Source organism: Uloborus diversus, chromosome 7, assembly GCF_026930045.1.
Source record: "Uloborus diversus isolate 005 chromosome 7, Udiv.v.3.1, whole genome shotgun sequence".
Classification (NCBI taxonomy): Eukaryota; Metazoa; Arthropoda; class Arachnida; order Araneae; family Uloboridae; genus Uloborus; species Uloborus diversus.
The window spans coordinates 13,851,878-13,870,532 of record NC_072737.1 but is presented as its reverse complement, the minus strand read 5'-3'; the positions used below and the strand labels follow the sequence as shown (position 1 = coordinate 13,870,532).

General features: G+C 33.7%; 2 protein-coding genes across 3 annotated transcripts in view; both read left to right on the top strand.

The window, feature by feature from the left end:
- LOC129226270 (probable maltase-glucoamylase 2) overlaps positions 1-13,573 on the top strand; it is a 101,998-nt gene extending 88,425 nt beyond the window's left edge. The window contains exons 13-20 of the mRNA XM_054860871.1: positions 1,631-1,779; positions 2,680-2,764; positions 4,440-4,502; positions 6,332-6,456; positions 7,957-8,048; positions 8,558-8,607; positions 12,089-12,235; positions 13,487-13,573. Of these exons, the coding sequence (XP_054716846.1) occupies positions 1,631-1,779; positions 2,680-2,764; positions 4,440-4,502; positions 6,332-6,456; positions 7,957-8,048; positions 8,558-8,607; positions 12,089-12,235; positions 13,487-13,573 (798 nt within the window). The remainder of the gene's footprint in view (positions 1-1,630; positions 1,780-2,679; positions 2,765-4,439; positions 4,503-6,331; positions 6,457-7,956; positions 8,049-8,557; positions 8,608-12,088; positions 12,236-13,486) is intronic.
- Positions 1-18,655, top strand: part of LOC129227044 (ceramide phosphoethanolamine synthase-like) — a 183,349-nt gene that overhangs the window by 99,540 nt on the left and 65,154 nt on the right. The gene's annotated exons all lie outside the window — the stretch shown is intronic.

The window sequence follows — 18,655 nt, the reverse complement described above, 5'->3', positions numbered from 1 at the left end:
CTGCTTAACACCAATAGCAAGGGGTTCTTTCAATGGTTTTCGAAAATCAAAGTAAATAAACAAAGAAATAAAAATTTGTCAGTAAGCGACCATTTTTTTTTTACAACTACATAGTATTCTTAAGTTCAAAATATTACAATTGAAGACCTAAAAGGGGAAATTGCTTTTCAAAGAAAAGCAAAAGTAAGAAAAGGATATCGAGAATCATCATGTAAGAAGTGGAGGCGGTACTTGTAAAACAGCATTTGCATCAAGACTGTAAGGTGCTTTAGAAAAGGTACACCGCGCTGTGACATGCTAAATTAAGTTCAGAGGTTATAAGCGAGCTAAAACTTAGCACCTAAAATTAAACTTTGTTCCCTTTATTTTTTTATGGGCTCATTCAACACGATTTTGTTCGATTCCATAAAATTTTATCTACCAGTAGTGTAGCAAAAAATGTCCTTCTGGGTGGGTCAAAGAAAATACCAGGCTGCGTTGATTGGTATATATCCTTTATCCTTAGTTCCCATTGGTATATCCCCATATCGTATTTGATTCAATCGAATTATGTTAGAGTTGAATGAGTCATAAAATTATTTTGATGTAAAACTACTCGCATAATTATTTTATGATACGCGCAAATTTATTAAAACAAAATTCCAGGTGAATTTACTATTCAAAAACAACAGCTTTAAATTTCAACCAAATAAAATTGATATAGGGGAGAGTGTTGCACCTTGGGAGGCTTTTTATATTTCAATTGTTAACGTCAATTATTTAAATCAAATTTAAAATCTAAAGGTTACATTGAAATGCCCCAAGATATTTATCCGCAGTACATTTTTTAAAATTTGCAGTTTGACAACAGTTTGAAAATAAAATATTGCCCGCCATTTAAAAAGTAAGAGTTCCAAACTGTACCAAAGTACAACATCCTATTGTACCTTTTCAAACTCTTCATGATTCAGGAAACAGCCATATAGTTAAACCAATTTTAAACCAAATAACAAGAACAAAAAAATCATGGTGATGAATTAAATCATGAATAGTGAAGTACTGAACTATTATCTAACATTAAATTTGTTTAAATTACTACATCAGATTGAAACATTATGTCTTATCTTAATTATCAAGAACCATGTACCCTGGGACGTGTCCTAAAGTACAATTGTTTGGCTGTCCCGAGGTACAATCACCACGTGGTTTAAGAAGAACCAAAAGAGTGGTCAATCTAGACGCACTATTACTATTTTCTCATAACCAAAATATTTAAAGTGCGTCTCTTTTATAACAGAATAAAATGCAGTTGGTTAGTTTTACAAATACAAAGACAGAAAATCGAATAAAAATGAAGAAAATATTTACTTAGGAGTCATAAAATTTTCTTTCTCTGAAAAAATCATCTCACTCATTTGATGCTGATTGTTATTATGGCACCATTTAGTGGGGAAGTTACTATTAGAGATTACAAGAAACATGGCTGCAAAAATAGATTCTTAGAAATTAGCAGTGTCCCAAGGTACAAGCGTCTTAAGGTACAACATTCTCCCCTACCATATTTTATCATTTAACAAGCAATTATTTTTACCACTAGTCATTTGTGGCTTTATTATTTTTATTTTTTGGTATTTAATTTTCTTCGTTGCAGGAGCAAGACCCCTTAGCTCTAGGACCTGACGTGGCTGCGGCTTCGAAGGACGCCGTGGATCGTCGCATCCGCCTCAATCCTTACCTCTACACCCTATTCTACAGGGCGCATATGGATGGCAGTACCGTTGTGCGACCCGTTTTCCACGAGTATAGAATTTTTTCAAGAGCCGATGTGTGATAGATTTACGTCATAGTAAAAAGGCCCAAATTTTTTCTGCGTGAGGACATCGCAGCAAGTAAGATAGGTTCGCTATTATTTAGGGTGAGTCGCCCTGACTTTGGCAGGAAACAGGTCGCAAAAGTGCGTAAAATTGCTGCAAAAAAGCTTTAAAACATCTTTATAGATTCATTCCATGTCATGTGACCTGGTGGTTCACATTCAACCATCTTCGATTTGGAAGAGGTTCTACAAAGGTGTAGACATGCCATTAAAACTAACCTAAGCAAATTTTCAACTTCCAAGACACAAATCATGAAGATCGAGGATACCTCAAAAAGAAAAAAAAAGTGGGCTCCAAAATGGCCTCCAATGGGGAAGCCGTGCCAAACATGGCAATTGGTTTCACAAAGCTGATCCGCCATTTTGGAACCCTCCTTTCTTTTAGATCCCAGGTCCTCAGGATTTGGGTCTTAGAAGCAGAAAATTTGTACAGATGAGTTTCAAAGACATGTCTGCTCCTCTATAAAATTTCGCTCAAATCGGAGATGGTCGGGTGGAGACGACGAGGTCACTTGACATGGAATGACTTAGTTTTTAACACAACTTTGCTACTTGTTTCCTGACAAAGCCAGCGTGACTCAGCTTAAATAATAGCGAACCTTTCTTATCTGCTGTGATGTCCTTACGCAGAAAAAATTCTCGGCCTCTATACTATGACGTAGGTCTGGCACTCATGGGCTCTTACTCTAAAACTCATGTAAGAAATAAAAAGTGTCCTTATTTGGTCGCTTTTAGATAAGAAATTTTTATTTACTGGCCTCAATATCAGTTTTTAAATGTCTTTTCCAGAAATTATAAGTTCCATGTAATGTTACTTTTCCTTTTAGATTTCCAGAAGACGAGATTGCTTTGAGTTTAGATACACAGTTCATGTGGGGATGTTCTCTTCTTATTACGCCTATTCTAAAAGAGGTAAAATTCTAAACACGTTTCTTTGTTAATTTGTACAATCGAATTTTTTTTAAGTAAAATTCATGGAACTAAGAAAAATATTTCATCTTTGGCGGATTTCATCGGAAGATTCATTATTAAGTGATTGAAAACTCACGGGACCAAACAAGCTTTTCTTGTAAATTTGTAAAGTGATGTTTCACGTTTAGCGATTTTGCCCTAACGAGGCTCAACTGCGTTAATTTACTATGAAAGTTATTCACTGTAACTTTCATAAAAAACATTTCATGTACAATAGTAGTAATGATACTAAAGTGATAAGTAATAACTATGCAATGATTTTTATTGAATTTTCCGAAACTCGTACTGCCTATTTCGCTTCAATCTTACTCATTAAGTTCGTCTAACAGAAACGTTTGCATAAAATATTTAATGCTAACTATTTGACTGTTAAGGGTGGAGAAGAGGGTCCAGATTTACGAAAGGTGTAACTTACGATCACATAGTGCGTCTAGATGAAAACGGTGTGGCTTTTGGGTGCATATATGCACTTGACGTACACCGTTGGTGTAGAGCAGTGCTTCTCAACTTGTGGTTCACGAGCAATTTTCATATGGTCTGCCATCATCATCATCATCGTCGTCATCGGCTCGACAACAAACTGTGGGTCTTGGCCTTTTCTTTAAGTTTCTTCCAGTTGGATCTATTTTTTGTCTGACTTCTGCATTTCGAGAATTTGATAGTTTTGAAGTCTCTTTCCAAACAGTCCAGCCATCTAATTTTTGCTTTTCCTCTCGAACGTTTTGCCAGTTAGTCTTGCATTTAGGAACTTAAGTGGGATGGATTTTAATACATGTTGTACATTCACCTATGGTAAAGTTATATAAAGCCATAGTTTATACGCTATGAAATAAAAGGTACTTCATTTTTTCACTTTGCCTTCCGAATCCTAAGTGGTCTGGGAACAGCTATTGAAAACTAATTTTGTATCTGACAGCGAAAAAAAAAATAAATAAATAAAACACACGCACTTTCGTATTTGTTGTTCTGAAAACATTTCCATTGTATGTGGTTTGTTGAACAGTCAGAACTGAACAAAGTAGTTGACGGTAGTAAAAAGGAGAACTACTGGTGTAGAATATGGACACAAATACGAGTTCGGCGAAGGTTTCGGTTGTTTATTACTATCTCTTGTACATAGTGGGAAATGTTTTCTTCCGAAAATTGTCCAGAACTCCCATAAATCTCATTCCTTATTGTTTAGCAAAGAGAAAAAATTAAGCATCTTTTATTTCATAACGATTAAAAATTGTGGCGTTTTAAAATTTTGCTATAGGTGAATAAACAACATATATATCGGGGGTGGGGGGGGGGGGGAGAATGCTTGGATCCGTTTTAGAGTGGAAAAAGCAGTAGTAATAGATTGTGCACAACAGTATTATATGCTAATACTCCACGAAGGTCCGTACTGCGCGAAAAGTATTCACTTCCTAATGATAGCTTTGCCGGTTGCCGACCTCTAAACATTCCAGCTTTCACCAGTTAGTAACTCATGAGTTAATTTTGTAAAACTAGTTTAATTTTTAATGGGAATTTTTTCTTTTCCTTTTTCTTTTCTTTCTTTCTTTCTTTTTATTTATTTATTTATTTATTTTTGGCCATAATTTTGACTTAGTTTTTTAATTATTTATTATAGGGAGCTAAGAGTGTACCTGTGTACTTACCGAATGATGAATGGTGGTATTTCCTTTATGAAGAGGTAAAAAAGGTTTCAGGTTTATAAATCTTATGAAAATAATTAAAGGTTTTTTGTAAGTGACATTTTTGCACTGCATTGGTTTTATCTTGATCTTTTCTTCATGTTAAAATACAATTTCCTTAATCTTTTAAGTCGCATAAATGAGTCATTTCATCGTTAAAGTCGTTCACAAAAACAGCGTGAAATGATAGACTATAGGTCAAGTGATAGAAGAAATAAATTTTCTTGATTAGCATAACCAAACAAATTTTTATCATTGATTTAACGAACACAAAATTTTTTCGCAATCACGTTTTATTCAGCTCCGTAAAAAAGTTTAATGAAGTAGTACATCAATCCCCCCCTCCTCGATTATTAAAAACCCAAATTTTTCCTTCAACTTAACCACATCGTAATTTTTTATGTTTTTTTTTTTTCTTTTGTGCTTCCATCTTTGCCAAGTTGGGGATTGTGGGGCAAAGTTGAAATAACTTACCTTTTCAAAATGAATAAACTGAAAATTTGTTTTAAGAATTACAGCACATAAGAAAATAACGATGTATTTTATGACGAAAATTCTATGTATTGAAACATTATTTTAAATTTATGGCCACTAAATTTGAGCTTCCCAAAAAAAAAAGTGGAAAGTTTGCACCTTTTTTTATGGGGCTACGTGAAAAAGGAAATATTTTTCTAACGAAATATTTTCTATTTAGTTATTAAAAAAATTTCTGATGAAATAAATGAGTAAATAATATAGTAAGGAATGAATAAATGGGCAATAAGGATAAATTAATATATTAAGTAATTAATTCTTATCCGTGAAAACATAAATGAGTGACAAAAATATTGAATGAATAATAAAATAAATAAGGTATCAAATGAAAGAATGTAAACGAATTTTTTTATCAATGACTATGTAAGTGATTTAACAAATAATAGAATGAGAAATCGAAATAAATTAATATTTCACTTTGCCCAGCAAGCACTTGACTAATTGTACAAAACACTTAAAATAAAAATAAACTTAATATTTAACAAATAAATAGTACACCGAATCAACTAAGATTTAAATGTTTACAAAATAACTTGATCATTTTGTAATAAAAAAATCAATTTTTGACTTACAACAAAATCTTACTCTCTGAGTATTAAAATTGCTTGCATTATCGTATGTTTTGATCTTCAGAAATAACTTGTTTCTAACTGGAATGGACTACAAGTTAAGCTGGTTCAAAAATACATGTAAAAAAAGTTTCTTCTAGATAACAGCATACCCCTCAATATTTTTACATTTGTGCATAGTAATATACTAGAAGAATATTAGCTTCCTATTTCAACTGAAAAAGGGTGCTCAACCCCCCCCCCCCAAACTTCATCAGTATGGGGAGGGGGTTTAAAAAATACTTAGAACTGAAAAACAATGCTACATATTGTAAATATACACTAGTAATGTGCATATATACTGCAATAAAATAATTATTTACAAAAAAGCAGCTGAGGAAATTAAATGATTCTAAATTTTTAGCATTTTCTATACTATGGCTGATGTTAAATTAAGAGGTCATTGAGCACCCTCTTAAAAATTTGAATGTGAACTAAAACGTTTAGAGCATAATATTAGTGAGTCGAAAAGAAATAGGGAGTGTTTTGAATTCTAGCTGAAAAAAGGTTTTTTTGAACCGCCCTATTATACGTGTCATTAAAATATTACCAGATGGGTGTGCACTAAAAACAAAGTACATGTTCCACCATTTCCCTTTGCCCCTCATTCCATTGCTTCTGATTTGAAGGTTTTTTGCAATAATATGACGACAATTAAACGCGACACCTTAATTTTCTTTCACCAGAGCGTAAAGGAACCAGTGTCTAGCACGTACGTTTCGAAGAGCAGCACGGAAAAGCATATACCATTGCACGTGCGAGGAGGTACTGTTCTCCCAATCGGAACCAAAGTACACGGACCAGAGTCAAAGTAAGTGACTGTGGTATCTAGTTGGTCAGTCAGAAAGTTAGTTGCACTGCTTTGTAAATATGTTCCGACTAAGACAAATTTGATGAAACTCTGTGGCAACTCTTCAGACGTGTACCTTTATAGTGTGACATAGCGGCTTCCCCAAGGCTAGGGCCCCTATATATACGAGCCGGCGCAGCTTTTTTGGATCGGAGCGCGAGTTTGGTTGTCTTTTCTGGCGATTGTTCGCGTTTGGTGATTGTACAATGCGAGCGATTATTAGCGGCACGTGAATTGTTTATTAAATAAAGTATTACTTCCGGCAAATTTGGCGAAACCCGAAACTGTGATGTGGTAACCCAAGCAGTGCAACAATGAAAAATCCGATCCAAAATGGCTAAACTTAAGCTGATGCGTCGGCCTGTCTATATAACGGCTCTACCCAAGGTTAGTTTAGTTTATCTGATAATCAGTCGAAAACATGTCTTGACAGCTGCAAGTAGCGTCCAAATTGGAAAGCGTGCAGTCATTCGATTTTGTGGGCAAAAAAATGTAACTGCATTGGAAGTTATGGGCAGTAGCATGAAGTGCATGGTGAAAATGCAATATCACTTTAAGCAATGCAATATCACTCCCGCTGAGCGCTAGGGAAGACCATGTTTAGGTGGGAAGAGTAGATCACACTCCCTAGCCACCTAAACCTTTCCCTTCCCGACTTCCATGCTTTTTGGTCCCATGAAACAAGAACTTTCATAGCAACGATACCATTCGGATGCCGAAGTAAAAGCTGCAACCCAACAATGGTTAATGGACATTAGACGGGATTTCTTTGCAGAAGGCATCGAAAAACTTGTACCACGCTTCTACAAATGCTTAAATAACGGATGTGCTTGCATTAAAAAGTAGATTTTGAATGCAACTTTAGGATAACAATAAAGTTATTCTAAAATTTCTTGAATAGTGCAACTAACTTTCTGACTGACCCTCGTATGTCACGTTAGTGTGTATGATTCAGTTGTTTCAAAGAATAAATAGGTATTCCATGAAATAACTAGACTAGTCAGTTAAAGTATTTATATAATAGATGAAAAATTTACTAATCTATACGTATTTAGCCTATGAAATAATACATACTACACTGTTAAAAATTTTCCGGAAAATTTACGGTAATTGTTACTGGCATCCATGTTGCCAGTAACTATTACCGTAAAAATCAAATGTTACTGTAAAATTTTACGGTTTCCTCGGTAGGCCGCAGCAACCAGTTGGCGCTGGGATCGCTTAATTCTCCGGTATAAATTACCGTAAAAATCAGCGATGCGTCGGCGATGCAATTTTACAGTAACAATTACCAGAAAATCTTCCTGAATTTTTAACAGTGTAGGTGCTGTTATACAGTATGATTTAGAAACAAATTTCAATGAAAACCTACTCAGGACCCTACCTTTAAACGCATTTTACTCAATTGAAAATGTCCACTTACATCCCTTTGCTTCTCATATGCTTTTGTTTTGTTTACAGAGAACTTAGCAACAGCCATATTCAACTTTATGTCTTCCCGAAAAATGGCAGAGCTAAAGGTGAACTCTTTGTTGACGATGGTATTTCAAATGGTAAGCACGTCGCTATTTTTCAGTGTTTGAAAACAAATTTTTTATGCATTGAAATTGTATTTTTTAAATGCATGTTAGGTAAATCGCCTAATAAAAAAACCTCCCACAAATATGCAGCATCTTCTTATGTTTGCAAAACAAAAATATAATTTTCTTTTCTGTTCCATACATAACCGAAGCAGATTGATCGCCAATTGTGCTGTCTTCTTATGTTTGAATATTTTGAGCTTAAGATACATATGGCGCCAAAATTGCCAGCCTAGCTGTCGCACGACAACAACAACAACTACCATGTCAAATTGTGGAATTCAGTTATAGAGTCGATGAAAAAACTTTGTAAAAGATTTTAGATTGGACTAAAAAAATTCCAAATCTATAATTGTAGATGTTCTATAACAGTCACCTCCGATTGTGGTGCATGATATGCGATCTACTTTGATCACTTGTTTTTTGCATTTATAATGATGTTGCTTATTTTGAAAATAATTTGCTCAATATTATTTTTTTAGAAAATATTGAAAAGAGGCCTTATTTCATCTTCACTTTTGACTATCAAAATGTAAGTTTGATTTCAACTATGATTATTGATGGTAATCGAAAATGAATTTCTGTTAGTATTGTAATCATGATCTGCAGAGGGGGTACCTTTACTCACATCGATAGTTTGTGAAACCAGTGCAAGTAATAACTAATAATACCGCCAACTGGGGCAACTCTGGCCTTTTTGGGTAACATTGGTTTAACAAATGATAAGTCAACCACTGCCGTCGGAAGGTAAAGGGCAGTATCTGCAGAAATGAGTTTTTGAGATGTTTGAAAAAAAAAAGGGAAAAAAACGCGTTTTGCTTTTTATACTAATAACAGGGAAATATTGTAATTTAACGGTTTTTTAACCAAAAAAATAAATAAATAAATAAATAAATAAATAAATAAAAATAAAAAAAATAATTTGAATGTTGACATCTTGAATTCAAATTATGTTTTTCGCAATCACGAGTGTGTGTATGTAGGCATGTGTGTTTGTGTGTGTGGGGGGGGGGGTTGTGCGTACGGGTTATGTGTATGTGTGTCTGTGTCTGTGTGCTGGCATAAGTGTGTGGGTAGTTGTGTGTATGAATGTGTGTGTGTGTGTGGTGGGGCTATGTGTATGTGTGTGTGGGGGGTATGTGTATGTGTGTGTAGGCATATGTGTTTGTGTCTTTGTGCAGGCAGGAATGTGTGGGTAGTTGTGTGTATGTGTGTTATATATGCGTATGTGTATGTAAGCATATGTGTTTGTGTCTGTGTGCAGGCATGAATGCGTGGGTAGTTGTGTGTATGTGTGTGTATGTGTTTGTGTGTGTATGTGTTTGTGTGTGTAGGTGTATGTGTGTATAGGTGTATGTGTGTATGTGTTTGTGTGTGTATGTGCGCTTGTGTGTGTGTAGTTGTGTATGTATGCGCGTGTGTGTAGGACATGGATGCAACCTGTAGACGGCTTTCGCTAGAGGAGCAGCATCGTGAGGAGCCAGCCGGTCCACGGTGATGGTGCGGAGGGTGGCGGTGGGAAAATAAAATGATAGGACATCAAAAACAGTCAAATGAAAGCAATAAGCAATCGTGATTGCTCAATAAGCAAGCGGAAACCAAATAAGCAAGCCTGTACATTAAAGATACAGTAAGGTGAATTCGGGTAAGTGCGTATACATACGTATATTATTGGAAATTATCCGCAAGAAACGATAGCAATTTTTCCAAAAAAATAAACCAATGAAATGCGAAAAAATAAACCTTTTTCAGATAAAACACAGCTCATGACAAGATAAAATAAAAACTTGTAACGTTTGCGAAAGAAAAGTACAAAGCTACTATCAGGGGCGGCATTTCAGCATTTCATTTGAAGGGTCGAGTTTCTTAAATACGAATTACCTCAGTATAGAACAAAACACATATTGGCTAACAGCAAGTATTATCATGATATGGGGGGAGATTGCATAGTTAAAGAGCCCCCAGAAAAGATATTTGTTGATGTGAGTTTTTTTTTTTTTCAAAAATAGTATGTATTTTTAAAGAGTATCTGTGAAAGCATACTATGCATTAAGCAGCTGAAACGTGTTTCTAGCAGAAGAAAGTGAAAGACACACTTAAAGTATGAGCGTAACAATGAAAGTAAAATACCAAGTCATTTTATTGTGAAAATCATGCAGCCACACCACTGCACGGGCCTCTAACCATCGTTACGCAGAGCACACAAGAACGAGATATTTAGTATATATGGGGAAATTAAGTCGTTAGTTAAAATTAACCATGATTCTTCATCAGTTTTTTTCTGTTCTGAAAAGGCCGGTAAAGGCTTGATGAATTTCTAATAATTTGAAAAACGGAAAACGCTTGCTCAAGTGTTGAAATGTTCATTAACCATTACGGAAAACCAGCAAGATTGTTTTTCTTTAACATTGATTGGCGATTTACGTAAATTGAATTTGCTTATTTTTTATCATTCCTCTCAAAAAATTTGGGGGTGCGACCGCCCCCTCTTGACCCCCCTATTTGCCGCCCCTGGCTACTATGTTGGTTTGAGTCAAAGAAAGCCTTTAAAGTTTGACATGAAGACGTCTGCAGCTCCTGTTCCAATTGTTTTAGAAACTTCGCAAGAATTTGCTGAAAAATTCAGATCTTTCGATTGATATCTATGCAGGGATTGAACATATGCAAGGTATGTTAAACCCCATTACTACCAAATTAATGAGACAATTTTACTAAAAATTGGATTAAGAAAAAGAAAGTCGAAATTCGAAAAACATGGCACCAAGATGCACGTTCCCTAAGTCCCATATCTGCGCTAAATTTCGTTGCACTGGGTTCAACGGCAATTTTAATCTGAATTGAAAAATATTCCTAGAAATTAGATTTCAAAATGGAAAATAATTTGTATTCGCCATAGGTAATTCTGTACCTTTCCGTTTTGTACTGGTAAAGGGGCTCGCTTTTTTCTTTCCGATACTGCTTTTAACGAATACCTTTTTTTTTCTCTCTAATTTTTTTTGAGCAATCACGATTGCTTATTGTTCTCATTTGACTGTTTTTGGCGTTACGCTGATTTTTCCCACCGCCACCCTCCGCACCATCACCGTGGACCGGCTGGCTCCTCACGATGCTGCTCCTATAGCGAAAGCCGTCTCCAGGTTGCATCCATGTCCTACACACACGCGCATACATACACAACTACACACGCACGCTCACACATACACACACAAACACATACACACATACAAACACTTACACACACGCATACATACAGACACCCACACATACACACACAACTACCCACACATTCATGCATGCACACAGACACAAGCACGTATGCCTACACACACATACACATACCCCCCCCCCACACACACATTCATACACACACATACACATAACCCGTACACACAAACACACATGCCTACATACACACACTCGTGATTGCGAAAAACATAATTTGAATTCAAAATGTCAAAATTCAAATTAATTTTCTTTTTTTTATTTTACTTTTTACTGTATAGTGATATTTTGCTTTTTATACTCTAATACAGCGTTTCTGAAATTGTGTTCTACGAAACCTAGAGGCTCCATGGACAAAAATCAAGGGTTGCACGAAACTCTCATTCTTTATTTTCCTTTTTTTTAAAGAAAACTTTTAAAAAATCTATCGAAATAGTGATTTTTTAAAACTTAAAATTCACTTTTAAACTTTAAAGTTTTGTTTGTCTAATTTTGTTTTCTTAGTTGATTTCAAATTTCATTTTTTATTAATTTTTGAAATTGCGTTTTGACACTACAAAATTTATTTGAAATAATTTTCACTTTGACTGTAAATACAAAATTTCAAGAATGTTGCTTTAAACTATACTACTTACTTAAAAACAGGGGTTCCACAAAAGAACTGGTTACTTAAAAAGGGTTCCACTTATTAAAAAAAATCAAGAAACGCTGCTCCAGTACAAAGTTTTTGCAATTTTTACAGGTTCATCACTTATGCTCATCGAGAAAAAATCTTTTTTTTTCTGTTTCAGTGTTCCTTAACGATTGATTCGATAATAAACCACAGCGTATTAGTATCTCCAACTCTTGACTCCATTGTTGTGTTTGGTGTGGGAAATATTGCCAACGTTTACAGCGAACACCAGGTCTTAAAATTTTATATGGATGACGAAAAAAAGGTAAATACACTTAGTGCATTTTAAGTTCATTTTCAAAGCAAAACCAAAACTGACAGTATTCTAACTGCGTTTGAAAGAGCATATGTGATAGAAATAACTGGAAAAAAAAACCGCTTGTTACTCAGTAAATAAAACTAAATTTTTAACCATGTATTTTTTGGGACACAAGAACAAACCCAAGAAACATTTGTTAACCACTATATATTCCCCCAAAAGGTGTTATTAACGGCAAGTGAAAAGTGGTATAAGTCACAAAACTCTGCGTTTCATATCTCGGTGAATATTGGTCGTTCTAATGTCAAACGTTTTATGTTGGAATTATTTTTCAATGGAGATTGTTTCCCTAAAGATAAGTTAAGGGACCTGGGGCCCGTATAAGAAGTTAAATTTTGTATTTTTCGACTTATTTTTATTTTCACTTCAAACTTTCAATATCTTAACCCTGCATCTGATTTTGAACATTTTTGCAATTGGAAGTATACATCTAGGACTAACGGTTGCAAAAATAAAGGTCTTGCAGATTTAAATGGAACATCCTGTAAGCAGGGTGTCCCTAAACATAACAAATCATGAACAGGGCCCGACTAACAAAAAGTGAGGCCTTAGGTCTACAATAATTTGGAGGCCCCCTGAAGACTATTGCAGAATGCATTTGTTGATTTTCGTGTTTGGGGCCGATGGAATTTAATTTTGGGGGACTCTTTGTCCATCACAGAACTATGTAAATCACATATCATGTGCATTTATGAATCCTCCTTCGAGTCCCCTCATAATTGTGACGGTAAATTTGTCACTGGCAGAATGAATGAGAATTCTTCTTTAAGGATTTTTTTCCAATCAACAAGTCATTGTATTTTGTTATTATTTTTAAAATGCATATACTTTTCATGTAGTTATAATGCTATGCATATTTCTTTGAGTAATTTGGGGCCCCTTAGAAACATGGAGCCCCAGGCCCAGGCCTAGTCTGCCTGTGCGGTAATCAGGCCCTGATCCTGAACATAACATTCACCCTATGACGTAGGGTGGGGGAGAGGAGGTTCCCGGAAAATTTTCAAATTTGTAGTCTTAAAAACGCATTTTACCTTTATATTTTTCTAAAACTTGCAGTTCCACTTTGGGTGTCTACCACCAATCGGGTGTCACCCGGGATGGGCAGCCCCCCGTATCAACGCCACTGATATGGAGTTAGTAGTCTCGTTAAGATCTGGATGAACTTACTGTTAATTGGCTAATTTGGAATTGTTTCAGATTATGACAGCTTATGTGGAGAGTAGTATGACTTCAATCGAGAGCATCACGTGGAGTAATGCCATTGGCGAATGCGACATGCAATGAAGTGAAGTAATGAAAGATCAATATTGTTTTCCAATTTGAAATTAGATGGATGTGTGGACATCGGAAGAAAGGAAAATTGTTGAAGTGCTTGTTTACACTCGTTAATTTGTTTCTGCACTGTTAAAAAAAATGTATTCAAAAATGAAACTCTGAATGTATTCATTTTTTTTTTGAATACAATTGATTCAAAAATGAGTAAATGTGGCATCAAATACAAACATACGAGAAATACGAGTCATGAAATGAGTGCATGTGTTTCTCAAAATTGAACTTTATTGATTCGGAGCTATATTGAGTAATGAAAGTATTCAAAAATGAGTAAATTTTCATTATTTTTGAATACCCATTTTTAACAGTGTGCATTAATATAGTGTGGCTCTGATAACTTGGTGCTTGAGTTTGGACGATTAGACATTCTTAGTTTGTCACAGTAGCAATAATCGCTATCTCAACGCAAATGGACTTTGCGGAACCCCATATCAACAAAAGGAATCTTTAAGCCTCAGAGGATCAAGAGGCGACTTGTCAGAGCCAGACTATATTATGCATTTATTTATTGCAGAATGTTTTGAATAAATCTACTTATTTTGCTAATGCTATTGAGGCTTGAAATTGTCTTGTGATCTGGAATCTTTAAGCAAAATTTTAAGTTTCATGCCATGTATTTTCAATTAAAATATTTTTTAGAAAATCTGCTTTTTTGAATAAAATCAGATGTTTTTATTAACATGAACAACAGGAAGTGAAACTCTTTAACATGTAAAATCTTAATGCAGAGGAAGATTTATTTAAATTTTGCAAATAAATTCGTTTATTTTAGTTAAATACTGCATTTAGATTATGCATTTCTGAAATACCTTCAGATTTGTAAATTTTTAAGTGAAAATTTTTAAATCTCACAAGATACACTTCCACATGAATGTACATTATAGAGTTGTTTTTTTTTTTAAATGAAATTAGATAGTTCTATGTAAAAAAGGAGGGAAGTTGTTTAAAAACGTTTATTTATGATTTTTTACAACAGTATATGTATTTATTATTTTTTTTCATAAAAAATAATATTGTGGCTTTAATCATTCACTTTTTAGTCCCAGAATTGACAAATCAGCTACAATTTTTCCATTGCATAATTTGATTAACCCGCACATAAGTTTGAGATAAGAGAAACTTATGAGATAAGAGAACTGAGCTGTTGTTGTTAAGATAAGAAAAGTTGGGACTCGTTGGACCGGTACCAATGATCTTAATGTCGTTAATTCTTTTATTGCAAATTTTGACCAGCAAATGACACCTATAGTCATACAAATCCTTCAGTGAAATCCCACAGTACAGTCATATTCCACAAATTTTATTTCAGAAACAAATGTTTTATTTATTTTTTTTTTCTGGCAATGTTGAGAAATTTTCATAAGTTATATTTTTAGAAATCTGCTTTTTTGAATAAAATTAGATGATTTTATTAACATGAACAAAAAGAAGTTGAACTTACCGTTTAATTTTTTTTTTTAACGGTTTTCATGAAAAACGGAGCAATAAATTGAATTCCACTCGTGAAATAAGATCTTTTAGATCACTAGGAGGCTCCGTCTCCTGCTCGCTGACGCTCACTAACCCCCGAAGATTGCTTCGCAGTCTTATTTGATTCGCAAAGATTTAAATCGTCAATTAGAAAGAAACAGATTAACCTTTGGGACAAAGAGCATCCCTTCCCCGGGTTTCAAAATAACTTGCACCAACTTGCGTCTTATAATGCACTTTTTGAAAAAAAAATTTGAATTTCTTATGGGGCACCCCTTTAATTACTTCCTCTTGATGAAAAAACACTTACTTAAAAGTTTCATAGAATTTGAGCAAAATTTAGAGGTTGCTACCAGCAATTAAAATTAATCTTCATTGTGAAAAAAAAATAGAGTAAAAATATATTTCCAATTTTCTATTGCAGTATTTGACATCAACATGAAATTGGGTTGGTTAAGGTAGAAACATAACCCAAATGCTTATTTCCTATACATACAAAAAAATTTAAGCATTTCATGGTTGCTATGCTGTGTAATAATGTCAAACAAAAATCATGCAAAAGTTCCACTACTCCTTTCATATCATTGGTTTACAATTTCAGTCTTTTACACTCACCAATATTGTAATTTTTCCCCTTTGTTTCTAGTAGTGTAAAATATACAAGCCTTTTTCTGATTGCTACTCATCATCCAAACTATTTGATAATATCTCTTCAAAAAAAACTTGATGAAAAGACCTTTATGGTGAAAATTTTGAATGTTAGTAATGAAATCCTCCATTTCTTTTCCTTTGGTTTTAGTTCTACAACATCTGCTGTTCAGTGTTTCATTGGAGGAGTTGTTCTTTTAGGTTTCTTTAACAAAGAGACAAATTTGGAGTTTGTGTCTCTTCAGAAATGACACGTAGATGTCAAATAAAATTACTTGAAGCAACAAATTCCTTCTTGTAAGTGAAAATGCTTTTCAACAACAAAAGACCAAATCTAGATAAACTTCATTGCAAATTCTTGTTCTTCAAAATCAGTCAAAGTACATTTAGTTACAACAGATGCCAAAAAAAAAAATATATATATATATTTCAGTACAGTTGATTCAGATTCTTCATGATTTTCTTTCTTTCAAAATTTCTTCTTTTCACGCAAGTTCTGTTGCCTTTTTAAATAGAGATTTATTTGTTACCGATTTCGCCATGTCCTCCTAGTTTTCTTTCAGTTAGAAATAATTTCTCGCACGGAAGTGAAATCTTGCGTAAAGTATCATCAGCAAGGGCAAAGTCAAGCAAATAATCTAAAGATGGATTCCAATAATTTTGTTTTTAATTATTGAAATAGAACTCTTTTAATTTTCTTTTTGAGTTCTTAACTGACAACTTGTGTTTCTTTGAGTTGCTAACCAACAGTTAGTAAAGAGGTTGAGAGTTCATTGTAGCTACAGTTAATTAACATGATTTAATAAAATATGAAATAATTTCAAAGTCAGTTACAATCTAATTTAGTACTAATTAAAATTAATAACAAAAAGATAACATAAATAAATATTTTAATAATCGATGCAAAAAAGAAAAAAAATTGGTTTCAAATTTTGCAGCAATGGCAGCAGCCTCTAAATTTTATTCAATTTTTATTTTTGAGATATGTGAATTTTTTTTTCATCCAAAGGAACAAAATGAGAGGGTGCCTCATGAAAAAATAACATCTTCAAAAATAAGACGCACCCTATTACAGAGCCGTAGGGGCTAAGAGGCTCCTGAGTATTGCAAAACTGCCGATTTGTACGTTTGAAAAGTCGTTTTCATATTCGTGTTCTCTAGTAATATATTTTGCTTTATAGTTCGGAGCTTGAATTGAGTCGAGCCTAAGATTTTCCGTTAAAATCGAAACCCTTAAAATTTGTAAATAAGAAAAAAGAAACAAACTAATCTAAAAGACGTAACTACGGCAACGCCAAATAAAACATCAATAATTTGAATGGAGATGAGATTTTTCGAACTTGATTTAAATGGCTTGTAACTTTTTTCTCTTTGGAGATAGAAGCTTAGTTTTTTGACCATTGGTCGAGGCAGATCTGTACCAAATTACGTCACTTTTTCCACTGGTGTCAAAAAGAAAACTGTGAGACAGTTCCTTCACTTTTTACTGATACATTTAATGAAGAAAGTAATACCTTAATTTCAGCTAAGCCTAAAACTGTTCGAGCTAAAAACGCAAATAACTCCCGCCATAAGTAAGTTAGAGCACTGAAAAAAAAAAAAAAACTGCTTACAACGCGGAAAATTCCACCTTTTCCAACGAAATGTAATATTAATATCTGCAAATAATTTTTCACCCCATATTCGGGAATTTATGTGAAAATTGGGCCTAAATTGGAATAAAAAAGAACTTATTTATAGATTTTTTTTCGAACTGGTCTGCAAACCCCTCCGGTGCTGATGTTGATTAACTATTGATGCTGATTAAATATTGATACAAATCAATTTTTATCCTTTGACAGTGCGGTATTCATTGTTCGGAAAAGTTTTTGGCCTTTTTTAAGTTTAAAGGGATTTAAAGTAATAAAAAACTTGTATATTCGGCCAAACAAAATTTATTTTTTTTATTTCAAAACAACAAAAACAGACCCTTCTACTTTCTTTTGCACAGCAAGATAATGATTTCAATATACTACAAAAAATCTGATGCAGATTATAGTAGGTATTTCTGAGAAATGACTTACTTAATCTTCCAAATGAAAAAGCGTAAAACTGACTTTTTAATCTAAAGTGGCAACACCTAACTATTCACAGAACACTTTCTGTTGGTATCAATTTTAAGCTAATACTCACTGAAAGAGGAAAGTATTAGCTTAAATTGATACCAATTTAAGCTTAATTGGTTGAAAAATAAAGAAATTAGAGATATTTTCTAAATTCATGCCAAAGCGGTGACTCCGAAAAATGATAAAAAAGCTAATTTTTGAAAAAATTCTCCAAAGCGTAATTTTCATTTAAAAAATCTGAAATAATTAATTTGAGCTTTTCTCATAGATATCTATTCGTAAAAGAATAATAGACAGAATCGGAGACACGTGACGACACATGGCATTAGGCGATTTGACGTGAAATGATCCAGCAATGTTTAGTTCTAAAAACCAAGTCATTTTATTTTACAACTCTTAAGGGGGTCCGGGACACAAAAATCCTCAAATTTTGCAATTTTTTTTTATAATTAGAAAAATTGCTCTGTTTTTTTCTGCTTAAGAGGACGTTTGAATCTTGTTTCTACCTTAAAAAGAACGAAAGTTATAGTTATTTTTGTTGCATGCATCTAACGAATGTGTACATAACTTTAAAACTTTAAACGCGTTTTTCTCCATGATGCAATTTTTTCCGATTTCTTGCATTCAAACTCTTATAAGTCAGGAACCGATAAAGATAAAGTAATGAAACTTGGAGCACATCTTTTTCAAGCAATTTACTTTAATTTCTATTCGGCGAATTTGAAAAAAACGTTTACTGCAAAAATTATGATTTAAAAAAAAAAAAGTATCTTCAAATTTTTCGAAATTTTTCTTCAAATATTTTTTATTT